Source organism: Pezoporus flaviventris, unplaced genomic scaffold (assembly GCF_033815535.1).
Source record: "Pezoporus flaviventris isolate CSIRO_AGI_PZ_B2104156 unplaced genomic scaffold, CSIRO_AGI_Pfla_v1 ptg000077l, whole genome shotgun sequence".
NCBI classification, from domain to species: Eukaryota; Metazoa; Chordata; class Aves; order Psittaciformes; family Psittacidae; genus Pezoporus; species Pezoporus flaviventris.
This window is the reverse complement of record NW_026892625.1, coordinates 883009-903253: the sequence shown is the minus strand read 5'-3', so window position 1 is coordinate 903253 and position 20245 is coordinate 883009. Positions and strand designations below refer to the sequence as shown.

The 20245-nt window shown below is 41.4% G+C and overlaps 1 protein-coding gene across 1 annotated transcript in view; it reads right to left on the bottom strand.

The window, feature by feature from the left end:
• Positions 1-6026: 6026 nt before the first annotated feature.
• The window catches only part of LOC133279432 (CKLF-like MARVEL transmembrane domain-containing protein 4), a 46077-nt gene continuing 31858 nt past the window's right edge, over positions 6027-20245 (bottom strand). The window contains exons 3-4 of the mRNA XM_061473140.1: positions 7797-7895; positions 6027-6859 (exon numbers count right to left, since the gene is read on the bottom strand). Of these exons, the coding sequence (XP_061329124.1) occupies positions 6686-6859; positions 7797-7895 (273 nt within the window). The 3' untranslated portion in view covers positions 6027-6685. The remainder of the gene's footprint in view (positions 6860-7796; positions 7896-20245) is intronic.

Sequence of the window (20245 nt, the reverse complement as noted above, 5' to 3'; positions counted from 1 at the left end):
TTCTTAGGTGTTTTGGGGTTCTGGAGAATGCAAATCCCAAATTACAGTCTGATTGTAAGCCCTCCATCACATGGCCTGGAAGAACTATGATTTCAAATAGGACCCTGAGCAACAACAAGCCTTTGAAGAAATTAAACAAGAAACAGTTCTTGCAGTAGCCCTTGGACCAGTCCAGACCAGGCAAGATGTGACAGCTATACTACCACTGAGAAAGAGATACTGGCAGCCTATGAAGGGGTTCGAGATGCTTCAGAAGTGACTGGCACTGCAGCACAGCTCCTCCTGGCACCCCTGGCTGGATGTTCAAACTCAGCGTGTCCTCTACACATCATGCAACCAATGCTACATGGACTAAGTGGGCTGCATTAATTACACAACGAGCTTGAACAGGAAATCCCAGTCGTCCAGGAATTCTAGAAGTCATCATGGACTGGCCAGAGGGCAAAAATTTTGGAATGTCACCATAGGAGGAGGTGATGCGTGCTGAAGAAGCCCCGCTATATTATAAACTGTCAGAAAGTGAAAAGCAATATTCTTTGTTTACTGATGGGTCCTGCCGTATTGTGGGAAAGCATCAGAGATGGAAGGCAGCTGTATGGAGTCCTGGACGACAAGTTGCAGAAACTGCTGCAGGAGACGGTGTATCAAGTCAGTTTGCAGAGGTGAAAGCCATCCAACTGGGCTGCTGCAAAGCGGCAATATATTGCTGCCCTGGTGCAGAACCTGGTGGTGAAGGTACTCCACATAGATGCTCATGTACAGAAGAGTTGGGCCACTGAGAAACACCAGAACAACCAACAAGTGGATAAAGCTGCTAAGATTGAAGTGGCTCAAATGGACTTAGATTGGCAACATAAGAGTAAATTAGTTTTGGTCCAGTGGGCCCATGACACCTCAGGCAATCAAGGAAGAGATGCAACATACAGATGGGATCATGACTGAGGGGAGGACTTAACAATGGACGCTATCACCCATGTTATTCATGAATGTGAAACGTGCTGCAATTAAGCAAGCCAAGCGGTTAAAGACTCTTAGGACAATGGCTGAAGTACAAATACGGGGAGGCCTGTCAGATTGACTATATCACACTCCCACCAACATTTTCTTACCCTGGTAGAAGCAACCACCAAGATGGCTGGAAACATATGCTGTTCACCACGCCACTGCCCGGAATACTATCCTGGGCCTTGAGAAACAAGTCTTGTGGTGACATGGCACCCCAGAAAGAACTGTTTTGTACCTATTTTTTTAAATTTTTCCGTTTGTTGCCATTAAAATTCATACATGACATTTCTGTCTTCACAGGCATTCTGACCTTTGCTGGCCCTCTAAACGATCCATTATTTTATGCTGTAAACAGCAAGATCTAAGTACCCAGTTTTCAGAAGTGCTGTTTGATGCCTCTACTCATTTCATTGGGGCTGAGCAGAAATTAGGCTGAAACTGCACTTTCTTCTAGACACATAAAGCCCTTCTGGTGCAGCATTTGTTTCCTGCAGGTCTCTGTGAACCAACTATCACACTTCAGCTGAGCAGAAGTTATTTGATAATCACACCAATTTGTCAACATACCTCAGCTTTTAAGATACACCATTATCAACATTGGTGTAGAATCTCTCCAACCGTATTACACAGCCAGCACTGCTCCAGAGTTAAGAACAGAAACACTTCTACATATACGTTTACTACTGATTCAAGGCGAGTGTCTCTTCTCTACGAAGCGCAGAAGCAATCTCTCCTTCTGTGGTTGGGGATTATAAATGTTCCTGTATCATTATGAAAGCACTGGATTACTAATGATCAAATTTGGGTTTCTCTCTCCTTCCCACCTTTTCATCACATCAAATTTATGATCAGATTTTGCCTGCCTTTTTATTTACCTGAAATATCTGCTGAAAATATTTGGCTCCAGAGCCTTCAGCATAAACCCTGTTCTTTATGCTCTGATTTTCACATACAAAGCTGTTTAGTATCTCATCTGAGTAGGAGAGAGTATGTTATTTTCTACACTACTTGAACTCTTGAATTGCTTTTTGTTTTTTTGGTGTTTTTTTTTTTTATTATTATGCCCTCAAAACAGTATTCTTACTTATGTTGGATTGGTCTCCACCTCCCCAAAAAACCAACCAACCAAAAAAAAACCAACAACCAAGTAGGAATGTTTACAAAGTTGTCATGAGAGAAGAAAATAATACAGAACAAAGACTAAGGAAGAGGGGGGGGAGGAGGGTTATATTAATAAAATCACATATTAGATAAGCATTTGCTGTACTTGCACATTCCCAAAATGGCACGAGGGTGACAGTTATAAAATTTATTTAGGGACCTTAAAGTTAATGGAAAACTAGTGGTTAATTCACTCGTAACAGTCCACATGCAGCTTGTGGCAGATCAAATCTCCTGATGTGTTCCGCAGCACTTTATGAAGCAGTAAGTCTGCTTCATTAGGAAGAGGTGAACATCATATGGTACAAAATAATTCACAGTGAAGGAAGACTGAAAAACTTTCCCCATCTTTCCCCTCTTCTTTCTAGAATCAACAATGAAACGGATTAAAAAATTATAGATTGTATCATGAGATGCACAGTGAAACACATGCCAGAGACTATGAAGCAGCATCCCACCTTAGTGATTTTATTTAAGTGAACATGTAAGAGACATAAGCAGAAGATAAGAAGCTGCTTCCAAGGCACAGCTCATTGCTCATGCCATGCTTCTGAATACAAAGACCATGATGAACAGCACAGAGAGAAAAATAGGCATCAAATCTCTGAAGTCTGTACCTTCTTTTTCAAAAAAGGCAGAAGCAGACAATCTTTAATCCTCTCAATCTCTAAACATGAGGCTCCTACCCAAAAGCTCACAGAAGCACGTGCAGTATGCCAGCTAGCTTCCAAAGTCCCAGGAGAAAAAATAACATTTCTCCCAGCACATCCAGCCCAAACATCATAAGCTATCATAAAAGAGTTCTATAATCAAAAGGACAGAGTACTATCTTCCATCTGTTGAAGCAGACACTATGCAGATCAATGAAGGCTTAAAAAAAGAAATATTAAAACATAAGGTAGATGAGGCATGAATATACAAAATGAAAGGAACAAATGGAGAGAAAACAAAGGAATCAACTTCACGAAGAAGCAGTTAAAACTGTCAAATCAGTTAATTATGGGGTTTAGAAATTCCTATTGTAGGCACTTTGCACATCATTACAGGAACATATGATAAATTTGAACCAAGGCTGACAAAACTGATCATACACAGCATAAAGAGGAAGACATTTTCTTACAACACTATAAAAGAATTATTATGCTGTTGCTCCAATCATCTTATTGTTTAATCATTTGATGTCTGTGCATAGGTTGCACAATTTAGTTGTTTCTATGCACAGAAATACACAGAGATTGCATATCTGAGGGTTTAGTTTGAAGAGGACATATCAGAACCATTACAGTTTTGAGCATCCTGTTCCTACAAGTTTCAACTGTTTAGCTTTAATTTAGTTTTATTAACAGTGGGTTTTGAGTCCCTTTATGGAACTAAACAGCACTCTTAAGGACTGAAAGAAATTGTCTCTCTCTGTTCAGGAATTACAAGACAGACTAACTGGCTGGGAGAAGCAATTTAATGTCACTTTTCTAAGCAAGCTTCAAATGAAAAAAAAACACAAAAACAAAACCAAAACTTTCTACCCTATTTTCTTCCTTCAAAGTTTTTTTTATGATGACTGCAGTTTGTATAAGAGTCTTAAAATATTACCTCTTCAATACACCACGTAAAATCAAGTCTGGGGGAGGAACCAACTGAGTATATATCATATGATCTTAATGCTTCAAATTTAGTTGTCTCTCACAGCTATTTAATTTTCCCTTTTCTATAATCCAAACAGTAAACAATGTCTCCGTAGAGTAATAAATGCTTAACTTAGATTTATAGAAAGTACATACCATACAACACTAAAATCATCTTTGGTCCCCAAAATAAGGAAATTACAAATTTACATCTGTTTTTGGTTTACAAAGTATATCAGATAGCCTTTTCTTAATTAATATTCTCTGAATTCTCCCCAAAAGCTGTGATAAGCTCAGGTCATAATGCAAGTAATAAATAATGGCCTTCTGTTCTCAGCTCAAGGAAACATTTCACATGTAAAAGCACTCAGGGTCATTCAGGTACATTATATTACACAATGAAGTATTATACTGTATTAGAAGTATAACTATCACTCTGAATTTGTCATTCCAGCTAACAGGTAACAAAAGCTTTTCATGATCTCACTCCAGAAAAAGCTGGGTGAAGTTATCCTTTTGCTGGGTAAGGAAAGGTGTAAGGATTCGAAAGACAATAAATTCATAAGCTTATAGATGCATGAGACTTTCCACACCTCTGAAAAAAACCAGAATCAGCACAGGGAGTACAGGAAGGAAACAGGGCATCCTCTTACGTATGCACCATTTCAATCCTTGTTGTTAACCAGCAAACAGGATACACTCCTAATGAAAAGCCTTTGCTATGCATCACCTGACTTCTGGTTTTTGATTTCAGATGAGGATTCCACACTAAAAAGCATGGATCTTGTGGAGGACAACATTCTGAATGGTTCTTGTAAAACACTGACATTGTCCATGAACTCTCATTGCAAACTTTGCTGATATTAGGCAGAGTGCTTATAAACAGCAGGGCTGTAACATCTGTACTGCCAATAATAAACTTTGTTAATTCATACCACACTGAACATGCAACTGTCAATTACTTTTCTGTAGTGCATAGTATCTTGGTGAGACACCATCTCAGTAAAATGACTGTTCTAAACCCAACACCTGAGGTTGGCTTATACGGTTCCATCTTTTTTTAAACTGGTGTTCCCTTTGGCATTAACTTTCAAGAAGCAAAATAAAATGTTCCTATAATAACTGGTAAACCATTAGTCCTTAAGAAAATGTAAGCTTTCTTTAACCTCATTAGTAACTCCTTCTGAATTTTGATCTCTATCTTAGCCACTAAGGTGAAATGCACTATAGACATAAGTAAACTGAAAACGAGAAGACATCAGTTTTGTCACTGTTTTTTCACACATCAAAATAATTCCCTGTTGCTCAAACATTCGATTCAAACATTGTATCATTACGTTCACACCTGTTGCTATTCCAGTTCCCTCAGGTATTAAAAAGCCCAGGCACTTCTATTGACCTACTGTTTGGTATAACCTGTTTTTCATGTTTATAAATGACCCATCTGCCACATACTGCCATTTGTTCTTAAGACTCCAGTTAACTGCATTCATCCACTTAAGAATACAGATACACAAGAACACAATGCAAAAAGTGTTCAAGTCAAATGTGAGATAAATTCAGGCAGACAGGACACAGTTCTGCTAATCTTAGAGATTTCAGCAGCTTATACCAGAAAGGAATTCAGCTCTAGAGATCTTCTCTCCCACATATATTCTTCCTGTAACATGCCCACATGCATATACCAAATAACACACTACACAGATAAAAACACCTATCAAATAAAGCCCAGAAAAATATCAAGGGACATCTTTCTAATAATGTTATGATTTTGTCTGACTGCAGAATTTGAGTTTTGAGTAGACAAAATATCCTTCTCTTCACTGGAAGTACAATTAAAATAAGAAACCTACAGTTAGGTAAAACTACTTCTAAAGAAATCAATACAACCATATTATCCTCCAATTAACTATTTTTTCCAAAGAAGTATTAGGGGAAAAAATTGCAGAAACACACAATAAAAAAAAAAACAACAACCAAACAAAAACCCAAAAAATTTTAAAAATTCAGTTTTACCTACTACCAAGTTTTAATTTTAGAAGATGCACCCAACCTTCCAAAAAGAACAATATTTATCTTGCATGAATCACAATATTGCAACCTTAGGAACACTTTATAAGCCCATCATAATTTGTTGCTAGTTCTTGCTTACCACATACTTGCACTTGATGCATTATGGTGACCATTCAAGGGAACATGCATGAATTTGTGCAGTTAGCATGAACTGAATATGGCAATTCCAGAGTAACCCATAGAGTAACTACCTCAACACTACATCCATCAAACAAAAAATGGGAGACAGTTGTCCATTTCAGCTATATAAGTGCACCAACAGTGAAACTGCAGGAGATCTTGCAGACAAAAATTGACCTGTACTGCTGAGGCTGCATGAGGATAGACACAGAGAGTTTGTTGGACATAACAACATGGCTAAAGTTATTGCTATTTGCCCCTCACTTCCTTTTTGCATTTATTAAATTTCCTTTAGGTGCTTTTCTTATATTAACTGACCAATGCAGCACTGGTCTTAGTGTTTTCCAATAGGTGAAGAAACAGTGGCAGAACAAGTATATTCAGAACTTGCACTTGGGAGAGGAAAGTACTGTGCAGTTAATCCAAAACAATAACATACTTCAGAGCATATACATATATTATATAAGCTATATATGTGTATATATAGGTGGACATGTTAAACGGATCTTGCTTTTGAATGACCAACATTTACTGCCTTCATGACAACAGCTTCCGACTCAATACACCTCTGAACATATGCAGGGCTCGGCATTCTTTGCCACCATCTTATCTTCCTTTTCTTCCTCAAATAAAGACAAACCCCTTTATTCCATGAGGGAGTTAAGCATGTCTTTTCCCTTTGCAGTCCCATGTGAATGTCACTTTCATGCATCCAGACGCTGAATCTCAGGGTGATGATCCACTTCTCTGGACTCTGTCCGAGCACATATGGAATCACTGGTCTGCCCACTATTTTGTTGTCTGCTGTTCACTCGCCACTTTTTAATAGCTAAATATGTGTTCACAGCATACATTGCCATTGCCAAGAAACCAAATATCTACAAAAGTAGAAAGAATTGTCAAAGATAATTTTTGAAAACAAGAACAAGAGTAGTTTTGTGACAAATTCCTCAGAAGCCTAGTTTTCTACCTTATTTTCACTGACAAATCACCATGGTCTGTAAAAATTTATGTTTTTATTCAACAAACTAGAAAATCTTCAAAAATGACCAAGATCAATGATCCCAGAAAACAAAGCTCTTTGTCTACAAAAAGAAATATTCAACAATGTACAACAAATATACAAAGAACACAGCTCTTCATCTAACAGTTCATTCCACAGGGTGAACATAACAGTGAATGAATGACAAGAGAACAGACGACCAGTCCAGACCATCAGCCTGGAGAGGGAGCTAATTTGCAAATTTTTTTTTTTTTTTTTTTTTTTTGCAATTTTTCCTATACACTTTTGCAGGACTGTGGTGGGATTTTCAACATCCAGGTTTGAAAAGGGGTGGGGGTGGGGGGTGGGGAGAGGGAATAAAAATGTTGCCAACTCAAGCACAAAATTAATTTGCTTGAGCTTACTGGTCTAGATTTAAAATCTTGAAGTACTACTATACTCACTCCACAGAACACAAAAGGTCTGTAGTGAGCAAGAAGAATTCAGCAAATTGTGTGAAAGGAGCTCCAATTTCTTGTGAACTTTTGGCTCTATCTTTTCCATAGGCTTGCAATATAGAGCAGTATCATCTAAGCTAGCTATAAAGAAGGCAAGCTCAACCGCTAAAGTGTTCCCTACAAGTCATTTTTCTGTTTGTTCTTGCCTCAAGCCTTAAGACAAACAACTCAAAGGATGTCAGTACTTTTCAAATCAGAACTGTAAAATTAGAAGTAAATTGTGATGGCAAAGGCAACGGGTGTATTCAATGAACATGAGGAAGTTATTCTTAGTTTTAATAGATGAGTCATATATAAAGAAGTTCAAATTCTTACCACAGCAGCAATTTCTGCTCCAGTTTTATGGTTTAAAGTAGCAAGTACTACAGAGGCAATGAAAAAGAAGAAAGTGCTGAGTCCAGTGTTGACCAGATCCTAAAAAAATAAATTTATTAGCATTACTAAAGAATGATTATTTGCTTGCTTTTATTAGAAGTGATGAAACAGAAGGCAGTTAGAACAAGAACTATAGGAATATTTTCCCACTTTCTATGCAGTTTATCACTCACACAAAAGAAGGCAAAGATTATTACACAGGAAATGTAGCATGTGTGCACATTAGTCTGTGAATTGCAGTCATATAGCATGTACACATAAAGCACCAGTGCAGATTGTGGATGAGTTACCTCAATTTCTACTGGGTTTGTTAGAAAAGTACTGTGAGCATAAATGAGTAAAGCTGTTCTAACTCAGCTGACACTGAAGTAACCTCAATATCAAACTTCAGCACTCCAGGAACCCTTTGTTCTCATTCACATCACAATAGTGCTACATGCACTGCCCAGATAACCATCAGGAATTTTTCTACCGGGTCTTTGAGGCATTCATTGTAGAAGACTGCATGTCATACACCATTTCTATGAATAACAGATGCTCGGATTGTGAAAATACACAAATTTTTTACATATTTATTGCCTAAGATTAATGTTTCAAGCAGATATGTTAGAACATAAGCACAGCAACACCCCATGGCACCTATGCTCAGGGAAAATCTTTGCTTTGCTCCAAGGACAGAAAAATGACAGGCAACATCCAATTCAGCTATACATATGCTGCACATGTCAGTGTTCAGATGATTGCGCTGCTGTAGCTTACATAAAGCAGGGTCATTAACATATCACTGGAATATAAACAAAAATTCTGAGTGTCAGTGGTGCAACTTAAAGTTTTGAGTTAAAGAAGAAAAAAAAAAACCCACAACAAAACCACACTGAACATGCCAACTCCCACCATTAAAAACAAAATCCCATCACAACTCTACTTAGAATTCAAGGATAAATTTAGTCTACTTGATTCTCTTCTTTCACATGCAAGCCAGGCTCACTTCCTGTTCCTGCTCCTCCACTTACTACAAGCAGGATTTATTTTCCTGTTTTATTTTATTTTTCCTCAAAGTGCATCTTGTAAAGCTCTGTAAGAAGTGAGGCTCAGAAAATTGAAGATACAAACTTAAACTTATTCCCTGGGTATGAATCCTATGATTATGTTCCAGCTACACAGCACAAAAACTTTGAAAGACCACTGTCATCTAGCCACCCCCAAAACATCTGATTTTTGTGCCATGACTGTATAATGCTTGTCCTGGGTTCAGCAGTAGCAGTCATGTTTCTCCTCCTTGGTAGCTGGTGCAGTGCAGTGTTTTGACTTTCGGCTCGGGAACAGAGCTGATAGAGATGTTTTGGTTTGGCCAAGGACTTTGTGAGCCTCATGCTCTGCCAGGGAGGAGGGGAAGCCGGGAGGAAGCAGAGACAGGACACCTGACCCAAACTGACCAAAGAGCTATTCCATACCACAGCACGTCATGCCCAGGATGTAACTGGGAGTTAGCCGGAAGGGCTGGGAGACGGCAGGGTTGGAGGAGGTATCGGTCAGAGCTTGGTCGGGCTTGGGGGGCGAGTTATTGGTCGGCTGGTGCTGAGGTGTTGTATTCTCTTCCCTTGTTATTTCCTTTATCATTATTATCATTGGTGGTAGCAGTAGTGATTTGTGTTATACCTTAGTTACTAAACTGTTCTTATCTCAACCCGTGGGAGTTGCATTCTTTTGATTCTCCTCTCCGTCCTTCCGAGAGCAGGGGGGAGGGCAAGAAAGGGGGGGGAAGTGAGCGAACGAATTACCTGACTGGGTTTAAACCACGACAGTTCTTTTTGGCGCCCAACGTGGGGCACGAAGGGTTGAGATAACGGCAGATCTGACCGGATTAATAGTCATTCGTCACAATGCTGATTTATTGGGTATCAGAGTTGTTCTTGATCTCACAGCTTCAGACCGTTGTAACTTACGTAGAGCCGGTATTTGCTGTGATAGTGTTTATCAAGTGTGGGGCCTGGGCTAAGGTTCTCGTCTCACTGTGCTTTATGGCAATGGCTTGTAATACGGGCGGGCTCCAGCAGCAGGGTGGGACGGACGTGGCCGTGGACTTGTACCTGGCCGTCCGGCTGCTCTTCACCGTCCTGGCCCTCACCCTACTCTCCATCTTCGTGAGGCTGCGGGGAGCCGAGGGGGAGCGGCCCCGGGAGCCGGCGGCTGCCGAAGCGGCCCGGGAGAGCGGCCCCCGGGGCCAAGCGGCGGCGGGAGCGGGGCCGGAGGCCGTGCGGGGACGGCTGCCGGTGGAGGAGGTCGGGGAGGTCGAGGAGCAGAAGGAAGCGGCTGCCGAGCAGCGGGATAAGGCGGCGGAGGAGCCGAGCCCCGCGGAGGAGCCGAGCCCCGCGGAAGAGCCGAGCCCCGCGACGGCCGAGAGCATCCCCCGGAAGCCGCCTGCCGAGCCCCAGGAGGATGCAGGAGACCACGCAGCATTTCCCAGCAAGGCAGAGGAGGAAGAGCTGGGCTCAGGAAAAGAGAAGCTGGCGGTGGGAGAACCGGCAAGCACAGCAGCTACACCAGCCCCAGTGACAAGTACAGCAGCATCAACTGAGAGTTCTGAAGGCTCTGAATGGCCTTTGGGTATCCTTGGGACCTGCCTGCTGATTGTGATGGGGATCAGCATGTTGGCACACACACAGGCTGTGTTCTACCCACAACCATTTTGTCTGATCTCAAAAGTTAAGCAGAGTCAGGTTTGGGTCTTGTCCGGGGTTAGACGACAATATAGGGGGACCAAGAGGTTTTCTCCAAGGCTGGACAGTCATGAGTGGCAGGGTGTGTGTGACAGTATGGGCAAGTATCTAGTCCACTGGGCCCCTCCAGTGCTTTGGAAGCGTCGGAGATGGAAGGCAGATGTATGGAGTCCCCAGCAACAAGCTGCAGAAACTGCTTAAGGGGACAGTGAATTATTTTAAGCCTGGTGGGCCCATGGCACTTCAGGCCATCAGAGCAGAGATGCAACACAGAGATGGACTCATGATCGAGGGGTGGACTTAACAATGGACACTATTGCCCAGGTTATTCACGAGTGTGAACACTGCACACAGTCTCTCCTGCTCTGGAAGACTGTTACAAGAGATGGAGCCTGACATGGACCAGATGGACGCAGTAGCTTTATAGGGACTGGTCCATGCACTAAGATAAGAGTGCACCGAGATAAGAGTGATGGTATATTGAAAATGTGGGATCTGAGCATGACGTGAATGGTATGGAATAAGGGGTGGATAATGTCCTGGGTTCAGCAGTAGCAGTCATGTTTCTCCTCCTTGGTAGCTGGTGCAGTGCAGTGTTTTGACTTTCAGCTCGGGAACAGAGCTGATAGAGATGTTTTGGTTTGGCCAAGGACTTTGTGAGCCTCATGCTCTGCCAGGGAGGAGGGGAAGCCGGGAGGAAGCAGAGACAGGACACCTGACCCAAACTGACCAAAGAGCTATTCCATACCACAGCACGTCATGCCCAGGATGTAACTGGGAGTTAGCCGGAAGGGCTGGGAGACGGCAGGGTTGGAGGAGGTATCGGTCAGAGCTTGGTCGGGCTTGGGGGGCGAGTTATTGGTCGGCTGGTGCTGAGGTGTTGTATTCTCTTCCCTTGTTATTTCCTTTATCATTATTATCATTGGTGGTAGCAGTAGTGATTTGTGTTATACCTTAGTTACTAAACTGTTCTTATCTCAACCCGTGGGAGTTGCATTCTTTTGATTCTCCTCTCCGTCCTTCCGAGAGCAGGGGGGAGGGCAAGAAAGGGGGGGGAAGTGAGCGAACGAATTACCTGACTGGGTTTAAACCACGACAATGCTTTAGAAAGTAATTGTAAAAACTGAGTTTCTGGCGCTGCATTATTCAGAGGAAAAGCGATCTATTTTGAGGGTACTGACAGCTAGTTTATCAAAATTAAGTGCACCTGGCAATGAACTGTATGTATCACTGTGGCCTAATCCTCATCTAAAAGGGGGGCCTTTTCAAGAAATCTGAGAGGCTTCCATTGCTCATTGCTATTTCCACAGACATGTTCAGATTTCATGATGCCAATAATACCCAAACTGTCTTACCAAATAGTAAGGAAACAAAAGCAAATGGTGGGTCTCAAACTCCTATCATCTTTCCACCTGCCAGTGTATAATATGAGAAATCTTTTTTCTCTCTGTTCAAGGTTACCAAGATAGATATTATCTGGTACTTACAGCATTAAAAAAAAAAAAAAGGAATTTTATTAAATAGCTATAGCAGTTTTAACTATATAACTTCTTGTTTTGCAGAGATAAAGTTAAGGAATAGAGACATCAGAAAATAAATGGCATTTTACAATTTCTCCAACTATCCTTTCCAACTCTGAGTTTAACAGCTCTAACTGTGCCTCTGGGTTTGCCAACAAGAGCTGTGGTTCTCATCTGTGCAAACCTTTCCTCACTAAAGGGGAAGTCTCACTATGTATGACAACAGCCACCAGACTCAATAGTATTCAACATTATCATCAAGTCTCTAAACATATGTATATCACAAAGAATGCTGAAACTAAATAGTGAGGGCAGCTGCGCTCTTGAATAACTAAACCAAAGTAGTTCAACCCAAGGTCAAGTAATATATTGTAATACCAGAGTACATCTGTAACCTACAGGAAAGGCCTACAGAATGAAGACAACATTGTAGAAGAAAAAAATCATAACTTAGTAATTACAGTAGGTAAGCATCTCAAGATGTGATGCCATGACCAAAAAAAAAGGAAGAAAAAGCACTTATACATTCCTTTGGACATATGGACACGACAGACATAAGGTTGTAATCTTACCTGTGGCAAGAGAAACTTCAATGCCATGTCCTGTTCCAGTATCTACATGTTTAAAAATATGTTGAAAAATTGAACAGGGTACAGAGAAGAACCACAGAAGTTATTTAACAGGAGGAGGCAGTTTCTCACAGTGTGAATCAAAGAACCTAAACTGCTTTGAAAATTAATAAAATTAAGCTGTGTACACAAAGACTCCAGTGTTCAAATAAAAAAAACTAGTTGTTTTCAAAGTTCAACACAGAAAATCATAACAAAATTAACAGTATAGCAAAATTAACAGCTGCAGAGTTAAGACAAGTCATATTCAAAATTAAGTAAGTTTTAATTGTAAAGGAGCTAACCAGTAGAACAAAAATTTGCTTACTATTCCACCTTTTCACTTCTTATAATCCAGACTGGTTTTTCAGACACGCATTCTGAACTTCCTTAGTACCATACTTAAAGACTAAGTAGTTGACACACAATACTCTGTCCTGGGTTTATTTTTATTTTTCTCCTTCTTAGTAGCTGGTGCAGTGCTGTGTTTTGGCTTTAGCCTTAGAACAATGCTAACAACACACAGATTCTTTAGTTCTTGCTAAGTAATGCTTACCCTAATCAAGGACTTTTAGTCTCTTATGCTCTGCCAATGAGGAGGGGCACAAGAAGCTGAGAGGAAGCAGAGATAAGACATGTGACCCAAAGTAGCCAAAGGGGTATTCCATACCACAGCACATCATGCACAGAATATAAAATATGGGTAGTCACCCAGAAGGCCCAGACAGCCACTTGGGTCAGGCAAGGTATTAGTCAACATGTGGTGAGCAATTGCATTGTGCATCACATGCATTTATTGAGGGGGGGTTCCCACTTCCCTTTTTAGTTTTATATTCTCTCTCCTTGTTATTACCTTTACCGTTATTAGTAGTAGTAGTAATAGTAGTTTTACATTATACTTTAGTTACTGGACTGTTATCTCAAGCCATGAGGTTTACATTCTTTCAATTCTCCTTCCCATCCTGCCAGGAGAGGGGGGAGAAGGGAGTAGTGAGAAAGTGGCTGTGTGGTTCTGAGTTACCGGATGGGCTTAAACCACGACAGCTCTATGATTTATGGGGTCAGAGGTGCTTATTAATTAATTCTGCTGAGCTCTGACTTTCTAAATCCATCAGCTTGACCACCTTGCCAGAGAACAGTAGAAGCAAGACAGCATGACCTACCAACAACATGATAGACATTATCACCTATCCCCATGCTATGAATCGACTCAAAGTCTTCTTGAAAGAAGTTTGAGATACCACCAAATAGGAAATACTGCTGAAATTAGACTGCTGGTGCCTTTGTCATGATTATTCCAGGAAACCAAAGATGCAAGTACATTAGAAACTTTGTCATAATCACCTGGAATTTTATTTTGTTGTAATCTTTACAAAGAAAATTAAGTTTGTCCTTGCAAAGAAGCCAACAATTCAAAACTGAAGAACTGCAATTCCATTTTCCCTGTTTAGATCAAACCTTTTTAATGCAATTAATGATTCACATTCATACAATAAGGCTCACTTCTTAAAAAGCTACAACTAACACAAACTTTCATATCCACAGAGCTTACAACACTTATCAATAACACAGTCATACAGATATATAATGGTAAGAACAGAGACAAAATATCAGTGGAGGTTTTTAACCTGAAATTTGGTACTTTCTACTAAGAGCAGAAAGATAAGAAAAAAATACAGTGGTTTTGAACAAAGTAAGAGAAAAACAAAAAAGAGTGAACAACAGTAAGAATTCAAGAAGTAAATGACACTCCCTAAAATAATGTAGCTTTTTTTCTACATAAGAGAAAATTAATAATTGTGACAATAAAAAGAATAGACTAATTGAAAAAAGATGAGCCATTTCAAATCTGGCCACAATGTAGCCGAAGTTCAATTATATTTATAGACAAAGTAAAAACCACATCACACAGAAGAATTTCTGCTGAAATTATAACCACCTCATGAGACATTATGCTGTGCCATAAAATACTGTAAAAAGCTACCATCCATAACAGAATAAAATCTATGAGCTGAAGCAAATCCACTCTAGACTGCTGCTGCTCCCTTTCTCCTTTCCAAAAAGATTTTAAATGAAAGACTTGACTTCTGATCACTTGCTAGTTATTTGTGAGTCTTTCTATTCACTCACTAACATAGAATCATAGAATAGCTAGTGTTGGAAAGGACCTTAAGATCATCAAGTTCCAAACCCGCTGCCATGGGCAGGGACACCTCACACTAAACCGTATCACCCAAGGCCTCGTCCAACCTGGTCTTGAACACTGCCAGGGATGGAGCATTCACAACCTCCCTGGGCAACCTATTCCAGTGCCTCACCACCCTAACAGGAAAGAATTTCCTCCTTATATCCAATCTAAACTTCCCTTGTTTAAGTTTTAACCCGTTACCCCTTGACCTATCACTACAGTCTCTAATGAAGAGTCCCTCCCCAGCATCCCTATAGGCCCCCTTCAGATCCTGGAAGGCTGCTTTGAGGTCTCCATGCAGCCTTCTCTTCTCCAGGCTGAACAGCCCCACCTTTCTCAGCCTATCTTCATACGGGAGGTGTTCCAGTCCCCGATCATCCTCGTGGCCCTCCTCTGGACTTGTTCCAACAGTTCCATGTCCTTTTTACGTTGAGGACACCAGAACTGTACACAGTACTCCAAGTGAGGTCTCACGAGAGCAGAGTAGAGGGGCAAGATCACCTCCTTCGACCTTCTGGTCATGCTCCTTTTGATGCAGCCCCGGACTTTCTGGGCTTCAAGAACACACTGCTGGCTCATGTTCATTTTCTCATCAACCAACACCCCCAAGTCCTCCACAGGGCTGCTCTGGATCTCTTCCCTGCCAAACCTGTAGCTGTGCCTGCTGTTGCTCCGACTCAGGTGTAGGACCTTGCACTTGGCATGGTTAAACTTCATAAGGTTGGCATCAGCCCACCTCACAAGTGTGTCGAGGTCCCTCTGGATGGCATCCCTTCCCTCCAGCGTATCAACCGAACCACACAGCCTGGTGTCATCGGCAAACTTGCTGAGGGTGCACTCAATCCCACTGTCCATGTCACTGGCAAAGATGTTGAACGAGACTGGTCCCAACACCAATCCCTGAGAAACTCCACTCGTTACTGGTCTCCAGCTGGACATTGAGCCATTGACCCCAACTCTTTGCGTGCGGCCATCCAGCCAGTTCTTTATCCACCGAGTGGTCTATCCATCAAATTGATGTCTCTCCAATTTAGAGACAAAGATGTCATGTGGGACAATGTCAAATGCTTTGGTCAAGTCCAGGTAGATGACGTCAGCTGCTCTAACCCTGTCCATCAGTTCCATAGCCCTATCATAGATGGTCACCAAATTGGTCAAATTTGACCTCCTTTTCTACAAACTGTATCTTTATTTTTGAAACGCGCAAGCCTTGTTTTCCCAAAAAATTTCATAAAGCATCTGAGGTTTCCCTGACCTCCTTTTCTTCTACTCCAGATACTAACAGGTCATCCACATATTGTAATATTTGGGTTCCATAAGGTGCCTGGAAGTGTAACATAATTTCTTCCAAAGCTTGTCCAAATAGATTTGGGGATTCTGTAAATCCTTGGGGTAATTTTGTCCACCTTAACTGCTGTTTTCGACCTGTCTTCAGATCCTCCCTCTCAGAGGCAAATAAGTCTCTACTTTCTTCTGCCAGCGGGCAAGCTCAAAATGCATCTTTAAGATCTATGACACTAAACCACTCGTGATTGTGAGGAATTTTACTCAGTAGGGTATATGGATTTGGTACCACTGGATAATTTTAAATTTATGAAGGGCTCTTCTTTTATTTCTTCCCCCAGGAGGTAGAACCCCTGACACCCCTAGTCCTCTTGCTCATTCTGCTGGGTTTCTCTGAACACCAACATATCCCTAGCCCGCTGTGGGCATTCCCTTTTGAAATATCCTTTTCTTCCACAATAATAGCAATTCCCTGGATTTTGTGGGTTTCCTCTAGGACCTTCTCTTTTATAAAGTGGGGTTTTTGGTCCCAGATGAGGTTTTGGGGAGATTCTTGGCTGATTTCTTACAGTCTCCTGCATGGCCACCATAATCTTAGCTTTTGTTCTAGCTTTTTCCTCATCCCTTCTAACATACACCTTCTGAGCTTCCCTCAAGAGTTCATTCAAACTCCTAGCATGCCAGTCTTCCAACTTTTCTAGTTTCTTTCTTATATCTGGCCATGAGTGAGTCACAAAATTAACCTTTAATAACTCCTGTCCTGCCACACTTGCAGGATCTATTCCTGAATATTGTTGAATGCTGTGTCTCAGCCTCTCCAACCGCTTGGTTGGGGTTTCTTCTTTACCTTGCTGATTATTAAAGGCCTTACTTATATTCTGTCCCCTTGGGGCTGCCTCTCTGATTCACCCAACTATCAGTGACCTATAATCACCCATACTCCCCCTTCCTGCTTCAGTGTTTTGATTCCACTGGGGTCGGGTAGCTGGGAGCTTTTGATCTGCCACTACCCCTCCCTGATTTTCACGTTTCCGTATTCTCATTCCTGAAGCTCTAATCATCTGCCTCTCCTCAGGAAAGAGGATTCCTATAACTGACTGCATCTCTTCCCAGGTGTAAATGTTTGGTGCCAGAAACTGATCAAACTGTTCTGATAGTTCCACTGGATCTTCTAATAGCTTCCTCATTTCCTTCTTAAATCCCCTTACTTCTACGCTCGTAAGGGGAGCATTCACAAATCCAACCCCTCCCTGAATCCCAGGCATGGGGACTTCCTATAAGGGATAAAGTTTAGTCCCTCTGCTTTCCTCCCCCTCTTCAATGCAGATGGCAATATTTCAAATATTTCAAATGCAGATGGCAATATTTTGACATCGCATGGTTCTTGACTGCCTGCTAGCCATGGAAGGGGGATTTTGTGGCAAAGTAAATAATTCTAATTTTTGTTTGAGAATTGATGATAATGGCAAAATAGCAAAATAAATCACATCTGGAAATCGAAAATTGGCTCATGTTCCTGTCCAAACCTGGAAAGGATGTGAGTTTGACCCTTTTCCCTGTCCATCAGTTCCATAGCCCCATCATAGAAGTCCACCAAATTGGTCAGGCCGGATTTCCCCTTAGTGAAGCTATGCTGGCTGTCACCAAGCACCTTGTTGTTTTTCATGTGCCTTAGCATGCCTTCCAGGAGAATCTGCTCCAAGATTTTGCCAGGCACAGAGGTGAGACTGACTGGTCTGTAGTTCCCCAGGTCATCCATTTTCCCCTTCTTGAAAATGGGGGTTATATTTTCCTTTTTCCAGTCTTCGGGAACTTCGCCTGACTGCCATGATTTTTCAAATATGATGGACAGTGGCTTAGGAACTTTGTTTGCCAGCTCCTTCAGGACCCGCAGATGGATTTCATCAGGTCCCATGGACTTGTGCACATTCAGGTTCTTAAGGTGGTCTCGAAGCAGATCCTCTCCTACAGTGGGCCTAGGGTCTTCATTCTCAGCATAGAGTCTTCATTCTCAAAACAGTCCCATTAGTCCAAAACAGAGTATCCAGGACAGTTATTTACTACTGCCATCACCAGCTGTCTGTTCTACTCAGAAGGAGTATAAAGCAGAGGAAACAGCTTGTGGATGAAGATAAGTTTATGCCAAGACAGCATTTTATACTAAAAAAGGGCAAGGCTCTTCTACTGATTCTGCTGTAAAGGTGGGAAACACTAGCAAAGTGGACAGCATCCTACAGTCTTTTGTTTTAAGGGTCTGATATGGCTCATAAATTAGGAACTATAAAAAAAACAACCAACAAACAAAAAAAGCAAAAAACAGAAAACCCCAACAACATCCCCCCCCAAATAACCAACAAACAACAAAAACCCCAAACAACTGAATTGGTGCTATAAATGAGAGGTCTGTTAACAGACCTGAAAACTCCCATAAAGTCACTCCTGAAAGCTGCCAGGCACATCAGCTTTGAAAGCTTGTTTAATCCTCTAGATCAGTACATTACCAGGAGTTAGCTCTGTTGCTCAAGAGGCATCAGTAATATCCATGTGCCTTTATCTCCATGACAACTGCAGATTTCTGACATTCAATCAAAAGCCATGCTCTGCCTTTTTATCCTGTATTTTGTGGTGAAGTTAGAAACTGCACAAATGACTATTTAAAAGGGAAACATCGCCATATTGCAATTGTAATTTGTATTAACAAAAATATGACAAACAAGTAGTTGCTTTGGTCATGTGCTTTCTGAGATCCAAGAGTTTACATTTATAGGGAGTTTAAAGTAGCTAAATTTATCTAAGCTGGAAAAGAAACCTTCACATTTCAAAAACTTGACTTTGTCACAGAAGGTGGAAAAGGTTAGTGGCCTGCTGCTGTCCAGGTTATTTTCTACAAAAGTAACATTTCCTTTCATGACTTCGGGTTTCAGAGGTTAATTTTGCAGTTGGAAGGTAAAGGGAGGGGGAAGTGTGGTTAATGACTATTGTGGTTTAAGCCCAGCCAGTAACTCAGAACCACATAGCCCCTCACTCACTCCCGCCTTCTTCCCCCCCCCCACCCCCGAGGGACAGGGAAGAGAATCAATAGAATGTAAATCCCATGGGCTGAGATGAGAACAGCCCAGTAACTAAGGTATAAAACGAAACCACTACTACCACCACCAATAATAATAAAAATAAGGGAAATAACAAGGGGAGAGAATACAATTGCTAACCACCCGCCAACCAATACCCAGCCTGACCTAAGCAGCGATCTGCACCTTCCGGGTAACTCCCCCAGTTTTTTTACTGGGCATGATGTGCTGTGGTATGGAATACCCTGAAGAATGGGGTTGATTGAAGAATGGGGTTCTAAATAAGCAACATCAAGGACTTTAAGGTTTGTTAGCAACTACAGAGAAAAGGAAATGACAGATAAGCTTTTACAGAACTGGTTGACAATGATCCTAAAACATACGACAACGATCCTAAAATGAAGTGATGAAGAAATAACTACCAGCGGTCCAAAGCCCACTACCACATTTTAGCGTGCATGCGGGAGGGATTCTCTAGAAGTATGATGTAAAGTACATAATCTAATGAATATGTATGTTTAAGGACAATATAATCACAACCTGGTTGATGCTCGGATAAGACACACTAGGGGGAGCTATCCCCTGTGTCTCCCGGTGCCACAATAAAGAATACCTGCGTGTCAACTTAAACTTTGTTGACGAGTTCCTGGAGATTTCTCCGAATCAACCCCCTTGGCTACTTTGGTTCACGTGTCTGGTCTCTGCTTCCTCTGGGCTTCTTGTGCCTCTCCTCACTGGCAGAGCATGAGACTGAAAAGTCCTTGATCGGAGTAAACATTACTTAGCAACAACCAAAAACATTGGTGTGTTATCAGCGTTGTTCCCAGGCTGAAAGTCAAAAATACAGCACTGCACCAGCTCCAGCAACTAAGGAGAAAAATAACTGCTGAACCCAGGAAAATGATTTTTCTTTTTTTTTTCTTTTTTTTTTTTTTTTTACAATGCTCTTCATTTTCCATCCAACCTATACTTTATTTGCAAGGTTTGGGAACCTTTCCCCT